The sequence below is a fragment of the Nycticebus coucang genome, chromosome 7 (assembly GCF_027406575.1).
Source record: "Nycticebus coucang isolate mNycCou1 chromosome 7, mNycCou1.pri, whole genome shotgun sequence".
NCBI classification, from domain to species: Eukaryota; Metazoa; Chordata; class Mammalia; order Primates; family Lorisidae; genus Nycticebus; species Nycticebus coucang.
The window spans coordinates 93,200,805-93,225,786 of NC_069786.1; the positions used below are offsets into that span (position 1 = coordinate 93,200,805).

General features: G+C 39.1%; 1 protein-coding gene across 2 annotated transcripts in view; it reads right to left on the reverse strand.

The window, feature by feature from the left end:
• Positions 1-249: 249 nt before the first annotated feature.
• Positions 250-24,982, reverse strand: part of HECW2 (HECT, C2 and WW domain containing E3 ubiquitin protein ligase 2) — a 404,230-nt gene continuing 379,497 nt past the window's right edge. For both annotated transcript variants that reach the window (XM_053597578.1, XM_053597579.1), the window contains 6 exons: positions 23,589-23,718; positions 22,155-22,301; positions 21,421-21,535; positions 18,074-18,159; positions 16,955-17,067; positions 250-2,426 (listed from right to left, as the gene is read on the reverse strand). In XM_053597578.1, the coding sequence (XP_053453553.1) occupies positions 2,315-2,426; positions 16,955-17,067; positions 18,074-18,159; positions 21,421-21,535; positions 22,155-22,301; positions 23,589-23,718 (703 nt within the window). In that variant the 3' untranslated portion in view covers positions 250-2,314. The remainder of the gene's footprint in view (positions 2,427-16,954; positions 17,068-18,073; positions 18,160-21,420; positions 21,536-22,154; positions 22,302-23,588; positions 23,719-24,982) is intronic.

Below are 24,982 nucleotides of genomic sequence, written 5' to 3' on the forward strand. Positions count from 1 at the left end.
GAGATACATTTTATTTCAAATCATTTTTACCTAATAATATGGAATATGATAACAAAGTGTATCAAATGAAAGCAAACATGGTCTATGAATGTATTTTTGAAAGAAATGCAACCTTGTATTATAGCTCTGTCGCTTAGAGAATGCCAGCTCTGAAACATCTCATATACCATCAAGAATGTGACTGTTTTTAGTGTTGTAACACTACTTTTCCTTATAATGAAAAAAATACAAACAAGTGAAAACAGTTTACAAAATTAAATATATACTTGTATTCATGATCAATAAGTACAAACTGACATTTCCAGGTAAAATTTGTTTTTCTCTTCCCTCATTTTCCTGGTCCAATTATAGTATACAGATATATCTTTCTTTCTTGCGTCCAGATTTCTATAACCTTTCCTCATATTTCTCCACCCTGCAATACCTGCCCTTTAGTACAGGAATGTAACACAAGGGGTATTTCATTCCTCTTGAGAGTTCCAATACAGTAAACATAGCTTAACCAATTGGAAGGCAATCAGTCCTCACAAAATACCTATGAAAATTATGCATATGACCTCTATAAAATACAAGATTGCCAACATCCCATCATAGGAATTCTATGGTTACTTATAAACATAAGTCTCAAAAAATATCTGGGAAATGCCTGTAAACCCATAGGCTGGCAAACCAAATGTTAATCCATTGTTTTCATCATCCTCAATTAAACATCACTCTATTGAATGTTTGATTATTTATGGCCACGAGTTAAAAAGTAAACAATGATGTGGAGTAATTCCCAAAACAACTGACACGAAGGACACCCTCTCATACAATTAGGCAGAAATAAGAAGAGTGATGTCATGCAGTTTTGAAGATACCATAGAAAAATTGTTTCTTAATATTAATAAGAAAATTATGCATCAGTGAAAATGCAGGCTTAGAAATATAGTACTGAGTATTTCAATTCGTGATGTCTTCGCTGATGAGGGAAAATGGAACTCTTCTTACTAAAGAGAGCTCATCTTTTCAGTGTTGCTGATGGCTCCATAACCGAGCTTAGTGTTGAATGATGCTGTACAAATAAAAAGCAGTGGGGGAAATACGAAATATCTGTATTAAATGCCATCCTATAAAGTATTTGATGGATGGAAGAGAGTCTAATGCATTTTAAATAAATGCATATCATACTATCACTTATAGTGAGTCTTAAAAAATTATTACTTAGATGCACAGTCCTTGTAGTGGTAGACACATCACTGTGAAGGAAGTCTGATTTAGAAGCTATTTTCTATTATACTTGTCAAGTGATGGAGTTGCTGTTAGTCATATTGTAATGTCCCTTCAACTTTGGTACATTCAGTGCAAAATATTTCGGGGAATTTTTCTTTTTTTTACCTTTATAAAAATAAAAGGCCCTTTTGTTCTCTTGAGAGTGCTTAAATGGATGCATATAGCATGATGCCCAAGTAAGCATGGAACGTGAAAATGGAAGAGGAAATACATACAGGATGATAGATAGGCTCTTATATACATCTTAAAGAACATAAATATAATGGCCTATAAAAAATAAACAGAACTCACTGTGTACTTTTTCCTGATATGCTGTGATTAATTGCTAGTTATTTTTAAATTGTTTTCATGCATTATAAAGCACAAAATCTGTCATTAGTACTTCATTGAGTAATGGTTTGTCTTCAGTCATAATTACACACATATCACTTGCATATACATTGTCACAGACCACCTTATTGCGAATCTGTAAAGATTCTTATTTACTTGGTTTCATTTTCACTCACGTCCCATGAAAACGGAAACCTATGGTGCACACCATGCAGGCACTCATAAGCGAGAAGTGAATACTCTTTTATAACTTAGGGCTTAAATGAATATACTTTCAGGAAATACATTTGTTTTTATTAGATTATTTAACTTGCACTAATTTGGAGATTGGGCCAAGTGCTGCCAGTTTGGCTTGAACCACATTTAAGAGTAAGTTTCAAGATTCTCCTGAGTCCCTAGATATAACCATGGAGCTGATCATATACAGGTTCACCTTTGTCTTGGAACATAACAAATGGAAGAAGTTTGGCAGTCAAAAGTGTTGATTGAAAGACTATTGGGTTGTTCCCTGGGCATCAAGCTCACCCAATCCTTCCCAGAGGACTCATCACCAGTCCCCAAATGCAGCAGAGCATGTGTCCCTAGAAAATAACAGTACTTGGCGTTACCCTAAAGGAAGCAAACTCTTGAAACTTCCAGTGTTCAGTCGTTCTTCTAGAAGGCAGCTTCTGAGATTGCCGGTCCATAAAGAGCTGAGCGTTGGGCATCCAGTTCACTCAAGTCCAAAGGTGCTGGTCTCTTCAACTGCTGTCAAGAGTTTTTCATAAAGCATGGAAAAGGATGGGTATGGGGGCAGATCCAGACGGTTAAAACAAGTATGAGCCCTGCAAACAGAAGCAGCAGCACATAGTTTAGAACAGGTCAAGTGAAAAGAGAAAGTGTGTGTGTGTGTGTGTGTGTGTTTCCTATTCAAATGTATTTGCTATCAATTTTAATACTTCTATTGGAAAAACTTTGAAGGCTTTTTAACTTGAAAAAATTCAGAACTGAGGCTCAGCACCGTTAGCTCAGGGGCTAGAGCACCAGCCATATACACCGGAGCTGGTGGGTTCGAATCCAGCCAGGGCCTACCAAACTACAATGACAACTATAACCAAAAAATAGCCGGGCATTGTGGCGGGTGCCTGTAGTCCCTGGTACTTGGGAAGCTGAGGCAAGAGGATCGCTTAAGCCCAAGAGTTTGAGGTTGCTATGAGCTGTGATGCCACAGCACTCTACCGAGGGTGACATAGTAAGACTCTGCCTCAAAACAAAAAGAATTCAGAACTGAATTTCTCTAAAGGAAAGAAACCATTTAAAAAAAAATTATTTTCACAACCATGTAAAAACTATATTAGATATAAATTAACATTTTTTGAGTTGTCTAAGAATTATAAAGACATGTTTGGGGTTTTGTTACTCTTTTGGTATAGATTGTTTATTTTTAAGACATGGCTATAAGGCCTTGTAAAGTAGATCATTTTCAGAGCTGGCATTTGCAGCAGACGGTCAGTAGTTTTGAGTTTTTCATTTTCTTGGGCAGGGAAGAGCACCCAGTGTCTCTGAAGGATTGTCTCTGGCTTAGAATCTTGGGAAATTCCCTGGGTGGACTTTTCTAAGCCAGTAGACCATTGTTACTTCTTTGAATCCTTTGTTAATAATCCATTTTCTTCCCCTGACAAAGCCAAAAACACAGCCATTTAAATCATTATGTTAAGTAGTTTTGTTTTTTTTTTTTTTTTTTTAGAAATACCTCTTCTTTTGCCAAGATAGGAAAAAATATGTTTTCCTGTTATTTGCACCTGAATCACAATAAAAAAATACAGTCTCCCAACAGTACATCTTATCAGGAAGCAAATCTAAGCTTTTGACATGGAATAGGAAGCATTCTACTGTGAATGTACAACAGCTTGTTTATAGGACTTAAAAAAAATCCTTTTGAATGAATATGAAATTACAGGAGCTATAATTATTAGCAGGCCATTTTTACAAAGTCACATGTTTATTCTTATAAATCACTTTTTCCTTATGAAATAAATATAATTAATATTCCTACATGCAGGTGGTGCCCAGAGTTCAGTGTGTAGGGTGCCGGCCCCATACACCAAGGCTGGAGGGTTTGAACGTGGCCCCAACAATGACAACTTTAACAACAATAACAAAAATAGCTGGGCATTGTGGAGGGCGCCTGTAATCCCAGCTACTTGGGAGGCTGAGGCAAGAGAATCGCTCAACCCAAGAGTTGAGGTTGCTGTGAGCTGTGATGCTGTGGCACTCTACCCAGGCCACAGCTTGAGACTCTGTCTCAAAAGAAAAAAAAAATCCCTACATGCAGCATAGTATAAAAGGAAGGTGGAAGATCAGAGGTTTGGAGTTGCACACAATTGGCTTCGAATTCCAGCTTTACCAACCAGGAGTAGTGAGGATTTTGAGTGAGTTATTAAAACTCTGAGTCTCAATTGCCTTACCTGTAAGAGGGAAATAATATCATTTGCCTCAGAAGGATGTGAAAATTAAACGAAATAACAGACACGTGCTTAACAGAATGCTTATAGTGTTTGATCATTTAATAATAGATGTATTATTAGCTACATTTCATTACCATACAAAAGATTTACTCCAATTGCTATTAACAAATTGCCAAAAGTAACAATGGCTTCTGAAAACTAAGAGATAGTAAAAATATATTGAGGCAGATGTGTAGCCACACGCCTTATTAGAAATAGGAACATAAAGGGGATCTGTTATAAGAATACGGGTTGATGCTTTGGGACCAGAAATGTTCCAGATTTTGGATTTTTTCAGATTTGTGTAATATTTGCATATACGTAATGACGTGTCTTAGGGATGGCACCAAAGTCTAAGCACAAAATTCATTTGTTTCATACACAACTTATACACATAGCCTGAAGATAATTTTATACCATATTTTTAAAAAATTTGTACATGAAAACAAGTTTTGATTGTCATCTTGTCACACAGATTTTTCCACTGGCAGTGTCATGTTAGCACTCAGAAGACTTTGAAGCATTTCGTGTTTAAGATTTTTAGATTGGGGATGATCAATCTGTACCAGTTTTACAACATAGAGATAATATTGACTTGGAATTTACCAGTCCTGATACTATAAATTCTGGAATATACTGGAGGAAATCATTTAACTAATCTTTTTGAGAAACCCTCTTTTTTTGATACAATAAACATTCTGGAACTACATTTAATATAATTCTTCTTGCAACTCCTTATAGTGGAACTTACATTCCTTTTACTCTTTAAACTTGAGCCTCAAGGAAAAGCTTTTACTCTTTTAAAAATTCAACTAGCATATTGAAATTGAGTCCTAGGAGTGGTTTAAAATCTATCTTATGTGAAATCCTAGAATAAAAACATTAAATGAAGATTTTTGTCTCTGTTCTAGGAGGAGAGGAAGAAGCAGAGAAATGAAATATATTTTGAATATAATTATATGCTAGCTAGACTGCGTGTTAGACACAGAACATTCATTATCCCCTTAAATTAAAAGATGGAACCACATTATTATTTTTAAATTTTCATTTCTTTGGTTACTAACAAGGTTGAGCATCTTTCCTCAAGTCTACTTTTGGTTGTAACATTTCCTGTTTTATGTTTTATAAGTTCATCTGATTTGCCTGTTGATCTTTTCAATGTCTTTATTGTGGTAAAATAAATATAACAAAATGTATAATTTAACCATTTTAAGTGCACAGTTCTGTGGCATTAACTACTTGTACGTTATTCTGCAGCCATCACCACTGTCCCTATCTAGAACTTATTCAACTTGCAAAACTGAAACTCCATACTCATTAAATAATAACTCCCATTTCCCCCCTCTCCTGCCTCTGGGAAGCATCATTCTATTTTCTGTCTCTATGAATATGACTATTCTATTCCAATCATATAAGTGGAACCTTAAGATAGTTGTCCTTTGTGACTGGCATATGTCATTTATCATAGTGTTTTTAAGGTTCATGCTGTGGCATGGGTCAGAATCTCCTTTTTTAGGCTGAATAATATTCCATTGCATGTATATATCATATCTTCTTTATCCATTCATCCCTTGATGGACAGGAGTTGTTTCCACATTTTGGCTACTGTGAATAATGCTACTATGAACATGGGTGTACAAATATCTGTTTTGAAATAAGTGTATTGTTTTCATGCTGGCTGCAACATTTCATATTCCCACCAACAGCATAAGTGTTCCAATTTCTCCATATCACTGCCAATGCTTATTTTGTTGTTGTTTTCTTAATAATAGCCACCCTAAGGAATGCTAAGTCTACTTGGCTTTTAAAGCCTTAGGATTTCTTATCTATTCATATAAAGATACAAAATAGAGATTCTCACCTACGCCTGGATTTGAAGAAGCAAGCTATCATAAATTCTACAACTGCAAGGAATGAATTCTGCCAACAGCCCAAGGGAACTTGGAAGCAGATGGTTCCCTAATTGACCCTTCAGATGAGAACGCAGCCCAGCCAACGCCTTCATTTCAGCCTTGTGAGACAATGAAAAGAAGAACTAGCTAAACTGCACCTGGAGCAAAGCTCCTCTCTAATGGACACAGTGAGATAGGTAATAAATAAGTGTTGTTTTAAGTTGATAAATTTGTGGTAATTTGTTGTGCAGCAATAGAAAACGAGTAACAGGTCTCAAGGTTGCAATGGTCCAAGAAAAGGTGGTAAATGTGATGTTAAGTATGACATAGAATTATCTGGCAAGGGCAGGTGGTGAAGGAAACCTGTCAGTAGATAGCAGCCCTTTCATCCTTCCAGAGTTCTAAACAGAGAAACAGGAAGTCTGCAGGCCCCTTTGCAGTTTCTGTAGTATCTTTGCAGATACTATTGGGCCTTATCCAGTAAATTCTCTTTTCAGTTATCAATGCAAAGGGACAACTGAACAACCTTTTTTTGCTACTCTTCACTCATGAGACATAATCATCACTATTGATTCATAACCAATGGCCACCACTGCTTCCTACATTACATATGGTGGAATAACATATGGTTACCATAATTCAGCTTTATTCCTAAATAAACTAAATAGCTCCACTGGAAAATATTTCATGAGGATGGAGAAAGCAAATATTGTGGAGGGGGAAACTGTGTAGAAAGATTAAATGGTTTTTCCAAGGTTAAAGCTGAGTCAGTGGCCAAATCAAGAACAGGACTCAACCTTGGGTGTCCCAGGGGAAGTCCAACATTAAACTGAAAGCAGGGAGACTGATGGTCACTGGATCTATTCTTTTACTTTTGGAAACCTGCGTGTTAATTTCATCTCACTCCTGACTAGGAACTGCTAGTCCTCAACATCCTACCAGATTATATACATTTTGAGGACAGGGATTTGGCAAAATAAATCTTCAGATATTTTGTAAATGAATGACTCAATCAGAACATGTGGTAGCTCGGGGGAAAATGGCTGAGATTGGGTCAGTCCAGAAAATCCTGGGAGATACCAGGGGATTTTCAAGTGATCAAACCATATAGTTCAATCTCAGGCTTAAAGCAGAAATTCTCAAAGAATTACTTTGGAGCACATCAGACTCACTTATTTACAATGGAGACTTTTGGTTACACCCTGTGAGATTCTAATTCAGAAGTTTTGGGGGTGGGCCTAGGGATCTGCATTTTAACAATCACTCCAAGTGAGCCTGATGCAGGTGGTCTCCACTACTGGAGAGGCATCAGTGGCTCAGAAATAAGTCACCTGCATTGGATATTTGCACCAGTGTTTTGTATGGTTGCAAAAATTTCAAAACTCCTTATAAACAAGACAGCATTGCTACTAAGGAAATGGAGGAACAGTGTGGTCAAACAAATTGCCCAATATTTACCATCAACTTGCTGTATGAGCCAAGAGCAGAAAAAGAAAAAAAGCAAAGCAAAACACAATCCTCTGAGGCTTTTCACACCCCCACCCCCACCCCATTCCATGTCCTAAGAAAACTCCACCAGAAAATAACAGGAGGGCCCTGAAACTGTGTTGATATTGGCAGCAAAAGCACATCCAGCTATTCAGTCTCAATAAAAGAACATTTTTCAAATCTTTCAAAGCTAGCCACAGTAAAGCTATAATGAGTTTACCTCATTTGAATCTATGCAGCCAGAACCACTTAAGGCGAACAGATCTGAACCCATCTTTGGGAAATCATTCTGGCATCAATATTAAGATTTAAAAACTCTCCAGACATCTGGTCTGATTTAACAGATGTCTTGGTCCTTTCTAGATCCTTCAAATGTTAACCAGGAGGTCGTGTGCTTACCCTTTCTTCTTTCCTATAGATGGACAACTCAATTATCTAAATTCAGTGAGCCAAAAGTATCCCATTTATATCTATATCTCCATAGATTAGTTCAATCATTAATGTATTTCTCTGTGTGTGTAAGTGATCTCATTCATTCATTTATTCCCCATTCTCCCAGGAATAATTTTTGGTACCTTATAAGCACCCAAAATACAAGACAAAGAAGAGATTATCACCAAGATTTTAAAATAAATGAGAGAGAGGGAGGGAGAAGGAGAAAACCAGGGTCCACATTTTTATCTAACAGATGTAGTCCTAGAAATAAGATGTCTTTGCATCAGATTAACCCTTTTCATTTGCATTATAACTTAGAAAGTGTTAACACTTTTTTATTTTTAATTGGCAGTGGTGCCTAGCCCTTCAGATTTCAGTTTTCTTTCTCCTGTACCTACCATTTCATCAAGCAATTAACAAATATGTAAACCAAACACTTAAAAGCACTCTGGAGAATTTCTAAGAATTTGGGACTTATTTCTTTTCAGTGTTAAGATTTCTTTGTAAATGTTGAGTATTCCTGACCTAATTTACCTGGCAAGTCCAAATTTAAACTCTCAGAAAGTGTGTCCACAGGCCTCCCCCTAAGGGCACCCAGTGTGCACACAGTTCTAGTTGTCAGCCCCTGAGGAAGAAGGGAGTCAGCCAGGAGATAGACTGTGGAACAGGTGAATCTGGACTTCTCTGTGTATCTACAGAGGTTCTGACGCTTCCTCTCCATCCTCCCCATCTTCTCTAGTCTTTCAGGGCCCCCTAATCCAATAGGTGTTCATGCTGAACCCAACCAAGCCCGTTCATCTGTAGAACTTTTATTATTTTCCACCTCGAATATCCCAAACAGTAGAACCTCCATAGTTGACTACCTCCCTACATTGACCATCTCCTTAAACTGACCTAATTTTCATAGACTGAACATGTTGGCCACCTCTGTACATTGACCAGTTTCTTACAGTCCTGTGGGTGGTCAACTTACAGGGGTTCTACTGTATTTAGAAAGCTTATTGTTTCCACACAAAGTACCCTGGTAAATAAAACTTGATTTTTCTATTTGCATTAAATTTCATTCATTCCTTCACTCACTGAACACTTACTGAGCACACACTGCATGCCCGGCATTGAGCTGTCCTCTAGAATACTGCTGAGTCTGGTCTGTGCCCTTTGGGAGTTCACACTCTGGAAGCAAGATACACAGGCAAATGAACCCCCAAGGGCTGTGTAGCCTGTGCTCTGTACAGCTGACCCTTGAACAACATAGGTTGTTTTTTTGTTTTTGAGATAGAGTCTCACTCTGGTTCCTGGGTAGAATGCCATAGTGTCATAGCTCACAGCAACCTCAAACTCCTGGGTTCAAATGATCCTCCTTGCCTCAGCCTCCTGAGTAGCTGGGAGTATAAGTGCTCGTCACAATGCTTGGTTAATTTTTTTTCTAGTTTTAGTAGAGATGGAGTCTCGCTTTTGCTCAGGCTGGTCTCAAACTCCTGAGCTCAGTTGATCCACCTGCTTTAGCCTCCCAGAGTGCTAGGATTACAGGCGTGAGCCACCGTCCCTGGCCCAACAACATGGGTTTGAACTGCAAGGGTCCACTTATACCCAATTTTTTTTCAGTAAATATAATATAGTATTTAGAAAATCTTTTGGAAATAGGCAAAAATTTGGAACCACCCCTCAGACAGCAAGACCAACTCTTCCTCTTTCTTCAGGCTACTAAGGTAAAGATGGCAAGGATGAAGGCCTATAGGACGATCCACGTCCACTTAATGAAGCGTTTCTCAACCTGTGGGTCACCACCCCTTTGTAACAATGAAAATATGTCGCGGCATTGAGAACTACAGCCTTAATGAATAGTAAATACATTTTCTCTTCCTTATAATTCTTAGCAACATTTTCTTTTTTCTAGCTTACTTAATTGTAAGAATATGGTATATAATACACAGATCATACAAAATATGTGTTTAGTGTTATCACTAAGGTTCCGGTCAACAGGAGATTGTTTTGGGAGAGTCAAAAGTCATATTCCCCTAACCACCATATTGTTCAAGGGTCCACTGTACAGCCTCGGGGTGAGTGGGCACTGAAATCCAGTCTTACTTTGGCTCTGTTCACCAGACTGTGAGCCCTAGCCTAGGGCTGCACTTCTCCAGAAGACTATCAGACACTTTGCTTAATTCATTCCGAAGATTCGTACAGAGCATTAGTGGCTGCACATGGGATGATAAAACATAACTGAGTGAGTTATGATCCACTCAGCAGAGTCAGGGGAGGCTTTATAGAAGACACCATTTGTCTGAAGCTTTAAAAGATTTGTGGGTGTGTAGGTTTTTCCTGATCTAGAACAAGGAGAAGGATGTTCCCAGAGGATGTCTCTGAAGCGTGAGAAAGCATTACATCATCAGGAAACCTGAGAAGGGCAAGTGCCCAAGGACAGGAGCCAAGGTTGGACCGGAGGCCAGATGAGGAGGCAGGGCCAGATCAGGAAGTAAGGTGTGTTCATACAAAGACCTCTTTTGTTTATTTCATGGATGAAAGGGAGCTGGTGCCTGGGTGTGCAAGATGGGATGGTTGAGGTGACATTAGGCAAGGCAGGGAGGCAGGGAATATAAGAAACGTGTGGGGGAATAGACAATGAATTCAGAGCTTGAAATCAGCAAGAAAAATCCAAATTTACCAATCACACAGAGTGATAAAATTCAATTAAAGGAACTGAGTGATGATTTTGTTAGCCCAGGTAGCTTTATTAACACAATTATGGCTATAACCTCTGTTAGTATTTTTAAAATATTCATAATTGCTCTAATATCTTCTTAGAACACAAAGTTTAGAGCAGGAATTCCTGATAAGACTAGGTCACAGATATTTGTGTAACCTATGATGGCACAGCACAACCTCTGACCCTCACAAAAGTGATTCTGGAAAATCTTCTGTAGAGTGCTCCAAAGTCATCACTAAAAACAATATTCCTTGAGTACCTACTATGTGCCAGGTGCTGGGCTGACTAGGAGCAAAGCCACATTTAATTCAGATAAGGTCCTTTTTCTCACAAGTTATATTACAGTGGGAGAGAGAGAGATAATCAATGAGCAAACTAACACACAAAGATGACGACTGAGTTAGGGTAAGTCCTGTGAAGGAAGTGAAGTGGGAGGCCCTCTGAGGAGATCACATCTAAGCCGAGTTGTTAGGGATGATAAAGAGCCAATTATGGGAAGAGCCAGCAGAAAACAGTTCTGGGCAATTTGGCACGTTTGGGGAACAGTGAGGAAGAGGCTGTGAAGAGTGTGTGTACTGAAGTAGGAGAGGCCAGGCCAAGGCCACCACCCAGAAGGTCTTGGGAAGGAGTTTGGATTTTATTTTATGCCACTGGAGTGTGTAAGCAAGGAAGGGAGGTGACCCTGCCATGCCAGCAGATCCCCATGGTTGCCGAGGGCAGAATGAATGACAGGGAGTACAGAGGAGAAACAGCAGGGCGTGTAGTGAGCAGGCTGCTGCATTAGTTGAGGTGAGAGGTGACGGGGTTGTGCATGAGGCTGGTAGAAAGTGATAAACCCAAAATAGCTTTTGCTCTTGAGGCCAAGGAGGGGGGATAAGCATGCTTTAACAGTTGTGGTATTGGTCACCCATAAATGTACATTTCAAAATACAACCTGTGAAATAGATCTCAAGGATCGTTAGCCAGTTTGACTTGGATTTTCCTACCCTCTGCTGTCAGCAGCAGCTAAACCTCCTTTCATTCCATTAAATAATCACAAACGTTTTCAATAGCTTGACTTTTTACATTAAGTACTAAAGAGTCTCTTTTTAGACATAATCTGTTTTTATGATAAATTTACCCACCTCTCATAGTAAAGACCAGTCTAAAAGGCATATCACATTTAAGGACCTTTAATATGGTGATATTAGGAGTTATCTCTAGAATATTTGTGGTTAATACTTGCTGATTCAATGGTAAAATATAGTGGGAAGGAGAGAGGAAAGGAGTTGGAGAGGGCCTCTGATCAGAAACTCAACAGTGGAGCAGACTGTTGTGTCAGAATCTGCCAATTTCCTCTGAAGGGAAAAGCCACCTCAGCTGACCAGCAGGTGGTGGGGAACTGGGGGACCAAGGAGGACCGCCTCCAGGAAAATTCCTCCCCTTCTTCTGACTTTTTTTTTTTAACACTGAGGAAAGTGAGATATTTCAGGACCCACAGTTATTTTCCTATGGACTAGCTGATAATTCACTTTGATAGTAGACAATGCTCTTTGTACCAGAGGAGGAAAAACTGAATTATTAATAATATGGAAGAGTAATATTTAATGACATGGAAAGATGTTCATCATTAGCAATATGTGATAAAAAAAAAAGCAGGTTATAAACAGTACATGCAGTGTGAATTTTTTTTTAGTATAAATGTATTTATGTCTTTAAATTTGCACGTCTGTATTTGAAGAAACAAGTGAAATAATCTACTCCAAAATGTTTACAGAGCTTATCTCAGTAGTGGAATTTTGATTTGCTGATGTATATTTTTTAAAATTTCAAATTAACATGAGGGGGCAAATGATTAGGTTACATTGTTTGTGTAAAGTCCAAGTCGTAGTTGAGATCTTCCCCCAGGGTGTGTGCTGCATACCCCTAGATTGTGCTTGTTAGTTGAGAGCTGACCACATGCCCCATCCTTCCCTCTCTCCTTCCCTCCTCCATCTCCCTCCAGTTGAATATACTTGTGTTTTTCTCTTGTATGGGGGTGTATTTACTCATCTACTAGTTTCATATTAGTATTGAGTACATTGGATATTTCTTTTCCATGTCTGTGATACTTTACTAAGAAGAATGGTCTTCAGCTCCATCCAGGTAAATACAAAAGAGGTAAAGTCTCCATCTTCTTCTAGGGATGAAGAGTAACCCCATGACATATATATTTAATATACTTTAAGATATACATATGTTTCTTGGCATTTTTTGTAAAAAGCTTTCTTTTCATGTAAGAATAAAAAAGAAAGGTTTTTGAAAATGAAAAAAAGGTAATCATTTCTTCAAGAAAAAAGTAATTTTATCTTTTAAAGTTCTATTCTACTGGAAAACCTAAGACACTATGTCATAATTAACTCATATTTTATTTCTTAATTTCAGTCAGCATTTAAATCATAGTCATTTTCAAAAATTAACATTTTCCCCTTTGGCAAAAGCCAGCACACTCCCATTGTGACTATTGCTCTCCAAGCTCTCCAAGTCCTCTGTCACATCACCCTACTTGGCTAGAACTGCAGGGTTGAATACAGGAACTCTACACCACCCATGAGGAGAGAGAGGACTGCCCTGCATTTTTTGGGCTGGCATGTTAACAGACTACTCTTTGGACTGTTTAAGAGCAACTGCCATAAGTGAATTTACTCCCTTTTCATAAAGTCCCTCAAAGCACCAGGGGTAAGAAGTCTTCTACCGAAACGCAAATGCAGAGCTAACCACCAACCGCAGAGCAGAGGAAATGCAGTCATGTGCCCAGGCTGTAAGTCCCTGCCTCCATCATACCCACCCATAAATATCATCTGGGCCTGTAGTTGTTCTATTACCACAAGAGAGAAAAAAGATCCATGCAACTCAATTTGTCCCGGCTTCGGAGACAACCACGTATACTTTAATACACTTCTTGGCTCATACTGAGGCATGCTATGCATGGGCACCACAAAGCCAGAGTAAGAAATCTGAGAAAACAGTGAGACTCACAGTGGTCTGCTTGGAAGGCTGGACGGCCCTCCATCATCTGTCTAGAATGACTAAGATGTTGTTTCTCATCACACTGGTTGTCAGGGCTGCCCGCCCTTATGCTCTGCTGCTCCTTCTGACCTTCCAGGTATAACTTCCCATGCCCAACACAAGATGATGCCACGCTTCTCAGACAAATAATTTTTTAAGTAGGAAGGACATCTGTCCATTTTTCTCTCCAGTGTATATGATGCCACATGTTAAGTGTTAAGAATCATCTTACTAATAGGAAAAAGAAATACACGGGGGCTGACCAAACTCAAACTTGAGACCAACCAGTGATTCAGTTGTGAAATTATACCTATCAAAAAATGGCAGGAAAATGGCTTCAGTGTATCTATTCTCATGGTAGATGAACTGGACTTAATAAAACAAACCCTTTAGATCAGAACCATTCTTACAGATCTTTTTTACATTTAGCTAAAGGCCCACATTTTGTAAAAGATGATGACAATGCTGTCAGCATAAAAGAATTGCTTCTCATAAAAATATACTGTCACACGCTGACGCTATTCCTTTTACTTTTCCTCTCCAAATGTACTTTATTTTTATGGAGCAAATGTTAATAGTTATAGTAGTAGTATGGTGACTTACAGAATAAAGGGTTAAAAAAAGAACAAAGAAAATCTACAATTCCTAAGGATTTTTATACACATTATCTCACAATTGTCACAAATATTCTTTGAGCTTACCATTGTTATTTCCACTTTGTAGAGATGGACCTAGAGTGCTGCTTAGGATCACATAAGTAGCGTATCATAGGGCCGAGACCTGTGCTCATGCCTCCTAGCCAGCTCGTGTGATTTGACAGCAGGAGAAAAGTCTGCAGTAGAAAAGTCAGGTAGCTCTTTCTTCTCATCAAAATGTTAGAGCTTGTTAAAGAGACGGTATGAAAATAGGCTGCTTGCCCCATATGCTTCATACAATCTTTAACTATGCTATTCTATAATCTGGGTAAAACAAGGAATGTGGAAGCAGCCTTAGGTCATGATGAAGACAGGAAGAAGGGACAGTGCCTGTTGCCCAACCGTGAACATGCAACAACGATGAAGAACACCACCATTCACAATGAGTCAGCACATGAGTTTCCTGAGGTTTCCAGGGGGAAGTAGAAATGCAAAGCCAGCTTGACCCCCAAGATTCTTCATCAACCCTTTGGTGTTAATTCTTACTCAACCAAACCTAATGTGCCACCCCTGTTGGCTATTACAGATGACAAAACCGAGGCCCAGAGATCAAGTGATCTTCAAGGTTACAGAGTTAGCTGGTGGAAGAGGTGGGACTAGAACTGAGTCTTAACAACTTCCAACCCTGTGCTCTTTCCAATGTCCTACCACCTCATATGTGCTACAGATGACCGTGCCAGAAATTACAGTGGCAGCCACCACTGCCTGGATGCTTGCTCATGGCCAGAGATAGCATTAAGTGTTTTATATGAATGACTTCATCTAATCCTAGGAATTAGCAATCTACAAGGTAGATGAGAATACAGAGGGTCAGAAAGATCAAGCCACTTCACTAAGCCCCCACTGCACTAAGCAAGCTGGCACTGAGCCTCGTCTCTCTGAAGCCAAAGGCTTCGGGTCTACACCAAAGGGCCTCTTGCTGCCCTCCAGGTCTGGTGAAAATTGCAGTGATTAAATATGAACAGATGGTACAGCTGCTGATTGTTACCGTTTATTCCATATACTTTAGTGGCTTTACAGAAATAGACTTCAACAAAGAGGTGACACAATTCCTCTGCCCTTTCTTGCATCTTTGCTCCCAATTCTTAAAAGCTTCTCAGAGGAGAGAGTGAAGCCTTACTCAGTCTAAATTTGCTTTTGAGATACAAATATGTGTTGAAGGGAAGAAAACACTGTTACACAAACACAAATAAAATAAACAAGCCTGTTAAATCGTGACACTGGAACATCAAGTATGCAGGGTAACATGTCGGTGTTCAGATGCGGTGTGTGGAGACACAGCACACCTGGAGCTTGCCCTGGTCATTTCCCTCCAGATTTGTATTTTCAACCCCTTTTTTTCATCAGTTGATGCTAAGAATACAATTTTTAAGAACTAATGTCTTGCAATTGCTAAGAAGAAAGCCTTGAAAACAGATTTCTCAGAGTTGCTTATACTGAAAGGAACAGGATGACTTCTTGGGGTACTCAGTATCACCTGTGTACCTTACATCACCTTGCATGACTAATGTAACAGGTTTCTTAAAGTCATCTTTACTTTACGAAACTTATGAAACTAATATCAATTAGCCTCTCCAGATTATGATTTTATTAGTAGTAAAATTAGAGGCAATCTGCGGTCCTTTTTATCTTAAAAATTCTGTAGTGTCGCTGTTGACTGAGTAAAGGAATTTTAAGATGGATTTTTTCCATTCCTTTTTGTTCATCTGCTCCCTTTTCTTTTGCTCCAGTTCCAGTTATCTCTGCTCAACCGAAAACACTTTTTTCTTCACAAATACTACCTTACTGGTCTCTTGCTTTTATTAGTAGCAAGAGCAAAGCAATTTGCTTCCACTTCAAGGGAATGTACAATTCAATTATGAAGACAGCACTGTGCAGAGATCATTAACATGGCTTAAGACACGTGTGAGATAGGCTAACGAAGTATAGAGCACCTACACGATTTAATATTCCTTAGAAACCACAAAGGTAATTTTTAGTGAAGGGATTCTAAATTGGTAATAATATAAATTTAAAACTAGAACTTCTGGAAACATCTAGATTAGAGCCACAGTCATAAGAAGCCACAAGCATGATTGACCAATGTTGCTTTACTAACACTAGCAAATGCTTTGCTTTTGCTGTGTTTAGTATTTTAAGATACAGATGCATTATTTTAAGTGTGACTAGAGAGATCTTTTTTATTTCATTTAGGAAGGTGATCAGAAATTCATTCTAAAAGCTTTTGTTTTGCAGATAGATTCTCACTCAGTTGCCTTGGGCAGAGTGCCATGGAGTCATAGCTCACAGCAACCTCAAACTCTTGGGCTCAAATGATTCTTTTACCTCAGCATTCCAAGTAGCTGGGAATATAGGCACTCACCACAACTCCAGGCTATTTTTAGTAGAGATGGGGTCTCGCTCTTGCTCAGGCTGGTCTTGAACTCCTGAGCTCAAGCAATCCACCCTCCTCAAGCCTTCCAGAGTGCTGGGATTATGGGCATAAATCACCATGCCCAGCCATTCTAAACATTTTTTTCACTCTCCTTAACTTTTAATACAAAAAATAATTAAAATATACATAAGTTAAGGTCTCCCTAAAACACCACAGTGGCAGTAAAGAAACATTATTTTCTGTTTTACCTAGGAAGAGCAGTGATTTTCCCCCATTTCTCCACACAGAATCTTCTTGGGCCATTACTCCCTCGGAGAGACGCAAATCCTTCATAGGGAATGCTGGATGTGCCTGTAACAAACTATCAATCCAAAAAACAGAAGAAGGTGAAGCCAGAGACCAGTAGCTGGGAAACACATCACATCATTCCCATGCAGAGGAAGAGCTGGCTGAAGGGAAAGTTTGGAAGACAAAACTTTACAAGCATGAAGTAACTATAAGACAAGAATTCTGACAAACAGCCAGAGAAAAATACTAAGAAAGCACAGTGCATTATCAAGAAAAAGGTGATGTGTAGGGTTTGTAGAAAATAAGACCCCCTGTAGAGCTGACCAGCCCAGAAACTTCACCTAGACAAATTTCCTATTATAGATGAATAAAGTGGGTGTATCAATTAACCTGAGTCTAGTTAACATAATTCCCTTATTAACTCAGGGTGAATTTAAAAAAAAAATAGAATTTCTGGGCTTGCGGTACAGAATTTAAAACAAAATAGAATTTCTGGGCTTGCAGTACCTCTTTGAGGTACAGACACTTAACACAAAAGAGCAAGGCCCAGTCTATTTGTGAGGCTTTGCCTGAACATCCACGGGGCTTCTTCATGTCTGGTATTTCTTCCACTGTAACCAACCAGCAGTTGCCCTGGATGACGATAAACACCACAAATGAATGTCACTGTTTTATCAAGTTTGGGGAAAGTTAGATGGAGGAAAAGAAAGGATCCTATGAAGGTACTAGGTCCCTTCTCAAGGGACTGAAGGTCATCTCTCTCTGCAGGGGATGCTGGCCTGCACCGTGGGTACTATGGGTGCCTCTTGCTGAAGGCACCAAACTGTCCGGAAGGTAGATGTGGATTCCTGGACTGCAGTTGGTCCTTCCTCATGAAATGCTTTGACACAGCCAGGCAGGTTCTGTATAGTGATGGAGTCACATAACTGTACAATAAGGAGAATCTAGAAATGGTGTCTCTCTAATTTCCAGATAAAAATGGCATGCATTTATGAAGAATACTTAGCAATTTTTAAAAGTGGATACTTCCAACAATAATTATAGTAGTACATTAAAAAGGTTAACTAATGATATCTCACCTGTAACAACCTAAGTCGTTGCTCATTGTTGAATCTTTCCACCGCAGCCCAGAACCACCGAATTACAATGTGATTGTCGTGGTACCCTATCAAACCAATCATGAAAGCCCACGTTACTTTGACTTGAATATTTTAAGTTACTAAGATACATGTCAAAAGGCCTCCAAGACATACACCACCATCTTCGATCCTTTAAAGGTCGTCTGTAATGAAGACTAGAAATCAGCATAGTAAATATGGTCTTATGAGTGCGACCAGCTGCAGTGGATCACACCGGTAATCCTAGCACTCCGGGAGGCTGAGGTGGTTGGATTGCTGGAGCTCAGGAGTTCGAGATCAGCCTGAGAAAGAGCCAGATCCCATCTCTACTAAAAACAGAAAAACTAGCCAGGCATTGTGGTGTGCACCTGTAGTCCCAGCTACTCAGGAGGATGAGGCAAGAGAATCACTTGAGCTCAAGAATTTGAGGTTATTGAGAGCTATGATGCCACAGCACTCTATAGAGGGTGAAAAAGTGAGACTCTATCTCAAAATAAATAAATAAATAAATAAATATGGTCCTATGAGTGTCAAAAGTTAAGCAAAAATAAAACTAAACAAAACCAAGGTGTCTCTGTTTTCATTTAGAGGTCAGCAAATGAAACTGGAAGAGAAGAATAACAAATGAGTTATTTTAACCATATCATCTCTGTACAATATAATTACTGTTACTGGAAATGTTTAACTCTTTGGTCTTTTATATAAGAAATAATTTTTGAGTATCACTGTACCAAACACTGTACTAAGCTCTGTGGCACAGGAGCAAAGAAAACAAATCCTCTTTGGGCTTTTGGTAGAGTAGCGGCATTAACTGAATAATTTATACAAATAAAGACATAATTGTAAGCTCTTTTAACAACTACATATATTCATATTTTAAAGTAGAATTACTTGCACATTGATTTATTAATAAAAAGGAAAAGTGACTTAGAATTTCCCCAACAAAGAAATCCTAAATGATCATTGATTAAATTTTACTTCTGTTCCATACTTTAGTAGAATGTATTTATTTATTTTTTTCAAGACAGAGTCCCAAACTATCACCCTGGGTAGAGTGCTGTGGCATCATCATAGCTCACAGCAACCTCCATCTCTTGGGCTCAAGTGATCCTCTTGCCTCAGTTTTTTCTATTTTTAGTAGAGACAGGGTCTCCCTTTTTTTTTCACTCAGGCTGCTCTTGAACTTGTAAGCTTAAGCAATCCACTCGTCTCAGCCTCCCAGAGTGCTAGGATTACAGGCATGAGCTACTGTGCCTGGCGGCTTTAGTAGAATTTAATAAAATGTCGAAAATATCATCTCACACTGGGTTAAGGCTGTAGTTATAAATTTTAAAAGAAAGAAGGATGACAAGGATTAAGGTATAATCAGTGATTCAAACCAGTTAATAGATACATTTATATAAAAACTACTTTATGAGTCAGCAGTCCAAAATAGAAGGTGGCTAGAAATTATTTTGATCTGAATTTTTCCTCATGTTTCAGTAGTTGTAAGATTTGAGGGGGATCTAATCATACTGTTTATCATTTAATCAATGAAGTGAAGTCCCCTTTGGAGAAGGAAAGGATCCAAGTAAAGGGTAGGCTGTACTGGAGAGGACAAGGAGACACCTAGGTCCGGGACCAGCCTTGATAAAGCCTAGCTATTCGGTACTAGCAAATTGCTTTCCTATCTATAAAATAAGTGCATTGGCTCTGTAGCTTCAAAGTTTTTGTGCCAAACCTTTGGAGGAGGAAGAGTGAACATCTCTCATCATATTCTCTGCCAGCAGCTGCTGTGTGAACATATGGCAAGTGGGAACACAGCCGCTTCCTCATCCAGTGCCAACCAGTGGGGTTAGCAGGGTTAGCACACATGGCAGCTGGAGATTTCGCCCCCTCCCTGCCCCCTCCCAAGGATTCCATTTGATAAAATTTATAATAACCATAGAAACAGGTCCTTGATTGGTCAGATGTAGTAAATAAAATAAATGCGAAAATGGCTGACTCAGTGAGTTAACTACATTGCTATTAGAATCTCCTGGGGGGAAGAAATTAGCTAATGGTATTTATGGTAAAATGTAAACCATGTAGCATGTCAGAGAAATTATGTTCCACATAATAAAGAGAGTTTGATGAACAAAGTTATAATAACCAAAATTATGTATGGATTATCCATGGGGCTGACTGGAAAAGACTTATTTTAGCAATTGGACTTCAGAAATAGCAGCAATGGAAACTGCAATTATAGTACACAGCCTTTCAGAGAAAATAGGCCGGGAAGGCCAGCCCATGGCAACAGGGCTGAGCTGGAAGAGCCAAGAATAGGCAGAACCAAGAGCAATTTAGTAAATGTTAAGGCATTTTTTACCCAAACTTTTAAAACTGTCTTTTAAAACAAATCTCTGTTTCAACTTATAGATAACTAAAGAACTATTCAACTCTCAATTTATTCTGCTAACTGATTAATTTGGTTTGTATTTTTCATTATCCAAGTTCAGAACTGCTGCTCACCTCTTACATTTTGAATTAAAAGAAAAATCCATACCAGAAGATCATCAGTATTGGTCATGAATTTCTGAAGTCCTTCTAACACTGCAATAAATTCCACAAAGCGTATTCTTCCTTTGCTTGAAATTACTGAATAAAAACTTTAACTTCTGGATTACTATGAGGTCCAATGCAAAGTCCATTGATTGAACAGTCGCATTTCAATGGCTTTGGTCCCAGTTACTAATTGATAATTTCTACTGATCTACAGAAATGATACTTCTAAAGCTTCCCATTTGTTGAAGTGTCAGATAGTACAGCTTTCAACTAATCCTATAACAGTTTTCTTTTCATTTGAACTTAATGCTTGAATTTATAAGGGCTTCTCCAATAAACTTGTTGAATTTTGGGAACTGTGCCTTATTCCATTCAGGTGTTTCAACTGCTAAGTAGTTCAATGAACTGTAGACCTGTACTGACTGGGAAGCTCAACAGGTGTGTCTCTTTAATTTTAGAATGAAAACAGAACAGGTGGAGTTTGACCAGCTGAGTGCTAGCTCCCTGGTGCTTCACTGACAACAACATAAAGTAATTAATTAGTGCTCTTATGATTACATTTCCTCAGCAACAATTATGACAACCTTTGATGGTAGATAAACAGTTCTTCCCCCATCTGACAGATGAGGTAACTAGGAAAAGAAGGGAATGTGCCTTGCCCAAAGTCTGAAGGGAGACTGCATTGGGCCTGTGAAGAGAGTGCAAGTGCTTTGTCTGTCCTGTAGTCAGACAGCTGAACCAGGTCTTCCTTTAAAAAATCCAGCAATCTATAAATCAAATTTTACCTCCTCTATATTCTGTGTTGTTTCTCCAATCACTTAGATCTATTTCAGCTGTGCCTGCGATGACCAGTTCCAGCTCTCTGGCATCAAAAACAGACACCAGCCTGGCATCCACCACCTGTGGAATAAAAAGAGTACAAAGCATGGCTTCAGAACTAGAGCAGCGGCATCTATAATTAAGCCTCATCAGAAAAGGTGGGTATGAGGAGTTTTAGAAATAACGCGGGTGTACTTGAAAACTGTTGAACTCTCTATACAGTATTTTGCATAAGGTTGCTAAGATGGGCCTCAACAGATAGAATTGGCCACTGATTAATCTAGTTGCCTTTTTTCTCTTTTGAAAAACATCTAGTGTTCCTAAAGAAAAAGTCACATGTAACAACGCATCTGGCCCTCAGATATAATGACTTCACTCATCAAGCACGACATTTGGTTACCCAGATGTAATCATACATGAATTCCTTCAATGCCATTAGTGGTCATTAAATCATCAAATGCTACTTGAATTCAGGTCATGACATTTATTTCAGCGATCTCTTGTAACAAGTACATTAAGCTTTCTTTCTAGTGCTCTTGAAACATGCAGGGGGGAAAAATGGACCTTTTAAATTGAAAGAGCAACAGCAAATACAGCAGAAGAGAAAATGGAAATAATCTACAAGTGTCAAGTACAGGAAGATGCCTGAGGCTTCATTGCTACCAGGCAGCAAAACCCCGGCACTGCTGATTGCCTTTACCTCATAGAAGCCGCGCACTAAGCTCTCGGTCTGTTGCACGACACCCCTCTCAATCCTCCACTTCACCATCCTCTCAATGTATTCCTTCTTGTTCTTCTCTGTGACCGGGATATTGGCACCCCCTGGCTTCAATTCTCGTTCAGTAATCTGAGATTTAAAAACGAAATGAAGGGTTATCAAGCAATACTCCTGATGTCATACCAACACTGCTACCAAGGAGCTGAAATCAGCCAGCCAGCTGCCCATGCCAGCCCTGTGTGCATCTCAAAGAAGGTAGAGAGACCACGCACAGTGACGCGCAGCAAAAACCAGGCATTAAGCTGATGTTTGTTTGAGGGCTCTCAGTGGCTAAACAAACAAAAAAGTGTCGCCAATGCTCAAGTTTTAAATCCTAACTAATAAAATACACCTTTTAAAATACAGATGAATTGGCTCCAGATACTAGTCTGCTGCTCTCTGAGTGTTTGACAAAACCCATTTTCACACAATCCTCTAAGATTCAGGATCAACTAGACCTAAAGAGCCAATATTCAAGGAAAGATATGCTTTAAGGAAGCAGAATTATACTCAAATGAATGTTGGATTTAGAACTTCTTTTTCAAAACATATGAAATTCAGAAAATAGCCAAATATTGGCAACTAAAAAGGAATATTACTTATAAACTACTATATAATTCCTGAAATAAATCTTTTCACCTACCCTTCTACCAATATGTTCTCTGTTTTCAAGACTTCCTCAAAATACTGCTGATGTTCCCTCAGTTTCAAATCAATTTCAGCTCTTAAATCTGAATGAGAACTAAGTATAATGCCAATTAAATAATTCAATAGCACAGACTTATAAAAACTTTATTCTATGTAAGGCATATTCTCATATCTTTTGTGGATATTTTATTTTATTTCATTTTGAGACAGAGCCTCATTATCTCACCCTCGGTAGAGTGCCTGGTGTCAAACCTCACAGCAATCTCAAAGTCTTGGGCTTCAGTCATTCTCTTACCTCGGCCTCCCAAGTAGCTGGGACTACAGGCGCCGGCCACAATGCCCAGCTATTTTTTTGTTGTTGTTGTAGTTGTCATTGTTGTTGAGCAGGCCCAGGGTGGGTTCAAACCTGCCAGCCCTGGTGTGTGTATGTGGCCAGCACCCTAACCACTGAGCTAGGGGCATTGAGCCTCTTTTGTGGATATTTTAATTGGAAATATAAGAAGATTACCTGCAATGCATATGATTATATAATCTGTACACCACAGCATCTTAAATTGGCATTAGGATAATTTTTATAAGTGAGATTATTGTAAATGTGTGATCTTGGGTTTGAATCACCTAACAAGCCACAAATAAATAAGCATCTGCTCTTAGTCACAGAATTAATTCTTCACCAAGCAATAGGCTTCGATTACCACACTCCGGCACCAAGTGTGCACATATACAGACCTGCCCAAACACTTCTTCGTTCACCGTGAACGTGAGGTCTAGGATGTCATGGATATCATTGTCTTTCATCCACTGTAGGCTCTGGTGGAATTCTTCATCAAGGTATTCTAGATCACTCAGGTCACACAGGCTAAGATGATGAACAGGTGGAAAGAAGTAAGCAGGCATGGCTATTAGTGAAAACCCAGAGTCATAAGGAAAGGAACTAGAATTAAAGACCAATTAAATGGGCAGTGATTTCCGGACTTTTATTAAGTTTAGTAACTAAATCAAATAATTCAGGAATTTGGTATAACATCAGAAAATCCTGGATATATAAAATGCTTTATGGATTGCTCAGTCTTTCCCTTCCTTTATAGACAGTAACTGGAGGTGCAGAGAGGGGCTGCTGTCTGCACAGGCATCCAGTCAATGCCAGATTGGGAACTGGCAGTTGGGCTGACAACGTGGATCCAGTATTCTTTTTTTTTTTTGTAGAGACAGAGTCTCACTTTACTGCCCTCGGTAGAGTGCCATGGCGTCACACGGCTCACAGCAACCTCCAGTTCCTGGGCTTATGTGATCTCTTGCCTCAGCCTCCCGAGCAGCTGGGACTACAGGCGCCCTCCACAACGCCCGGCTATTTTTTGGTTGCAGTTCGGCCAGGGCTGGGTTTGAACCCACCACCCTCGGTACATGGGGCCGGCTCCCTACTCGGATCCAGTATTCTTTTGGCTATATGACACCAGCTTACAATACCATTCTCCTGATTTGAAATTCTTTATATATGTTTACACTGTATGTGCTTTAGCCTCTAACCTTTTGTTAGTTTTTTTTTTTTTATTAAATCATAGCTGTGTACATTGATATGATCATGGGGCATCATTCACTAGCTTCACAGACCGTTTACCAAGTTTCACATATACCCTTGTAAGATGCACCGCTGGTGTAATCCCACCAATCCCCTTCCCTCTACCCCCCTCCTTTCCCTCCCTTTCCCCCTTCCCCCTATTCTTAGGTTGTAACTGGGTTATAGCTTTCTTGTTGAAAGACTAGATTTTATGATTCATGTTCACAAGCATCCCCTTTTTCCTTCACAGTTCTTATCTTTCTGTGATTCTGAAAACAGTAAGTCACAGAATCTCTCTTTGTTGCAGAGTGGGGATTACATGAGGTGGAGCTGCTATTACATGGCTCTGCTATAAGGGGAATAGCAACTATCTGCAATAGCTGTTTTGAAATTTCTCTCTCAGCCCAACTTCAAGGGTCATTTTGTCAGGTTCAGTCTAAATGTTTATTAGACATCAAGTGCCTAATTAAAAGCTACTTGATGGACTGTAGCTGCTCTTGGGAACTAGTGGGTTAGTTGCAGGGACAGTGCACCTATAGGTAAGTTAATAGGAGTTGACAAGTGA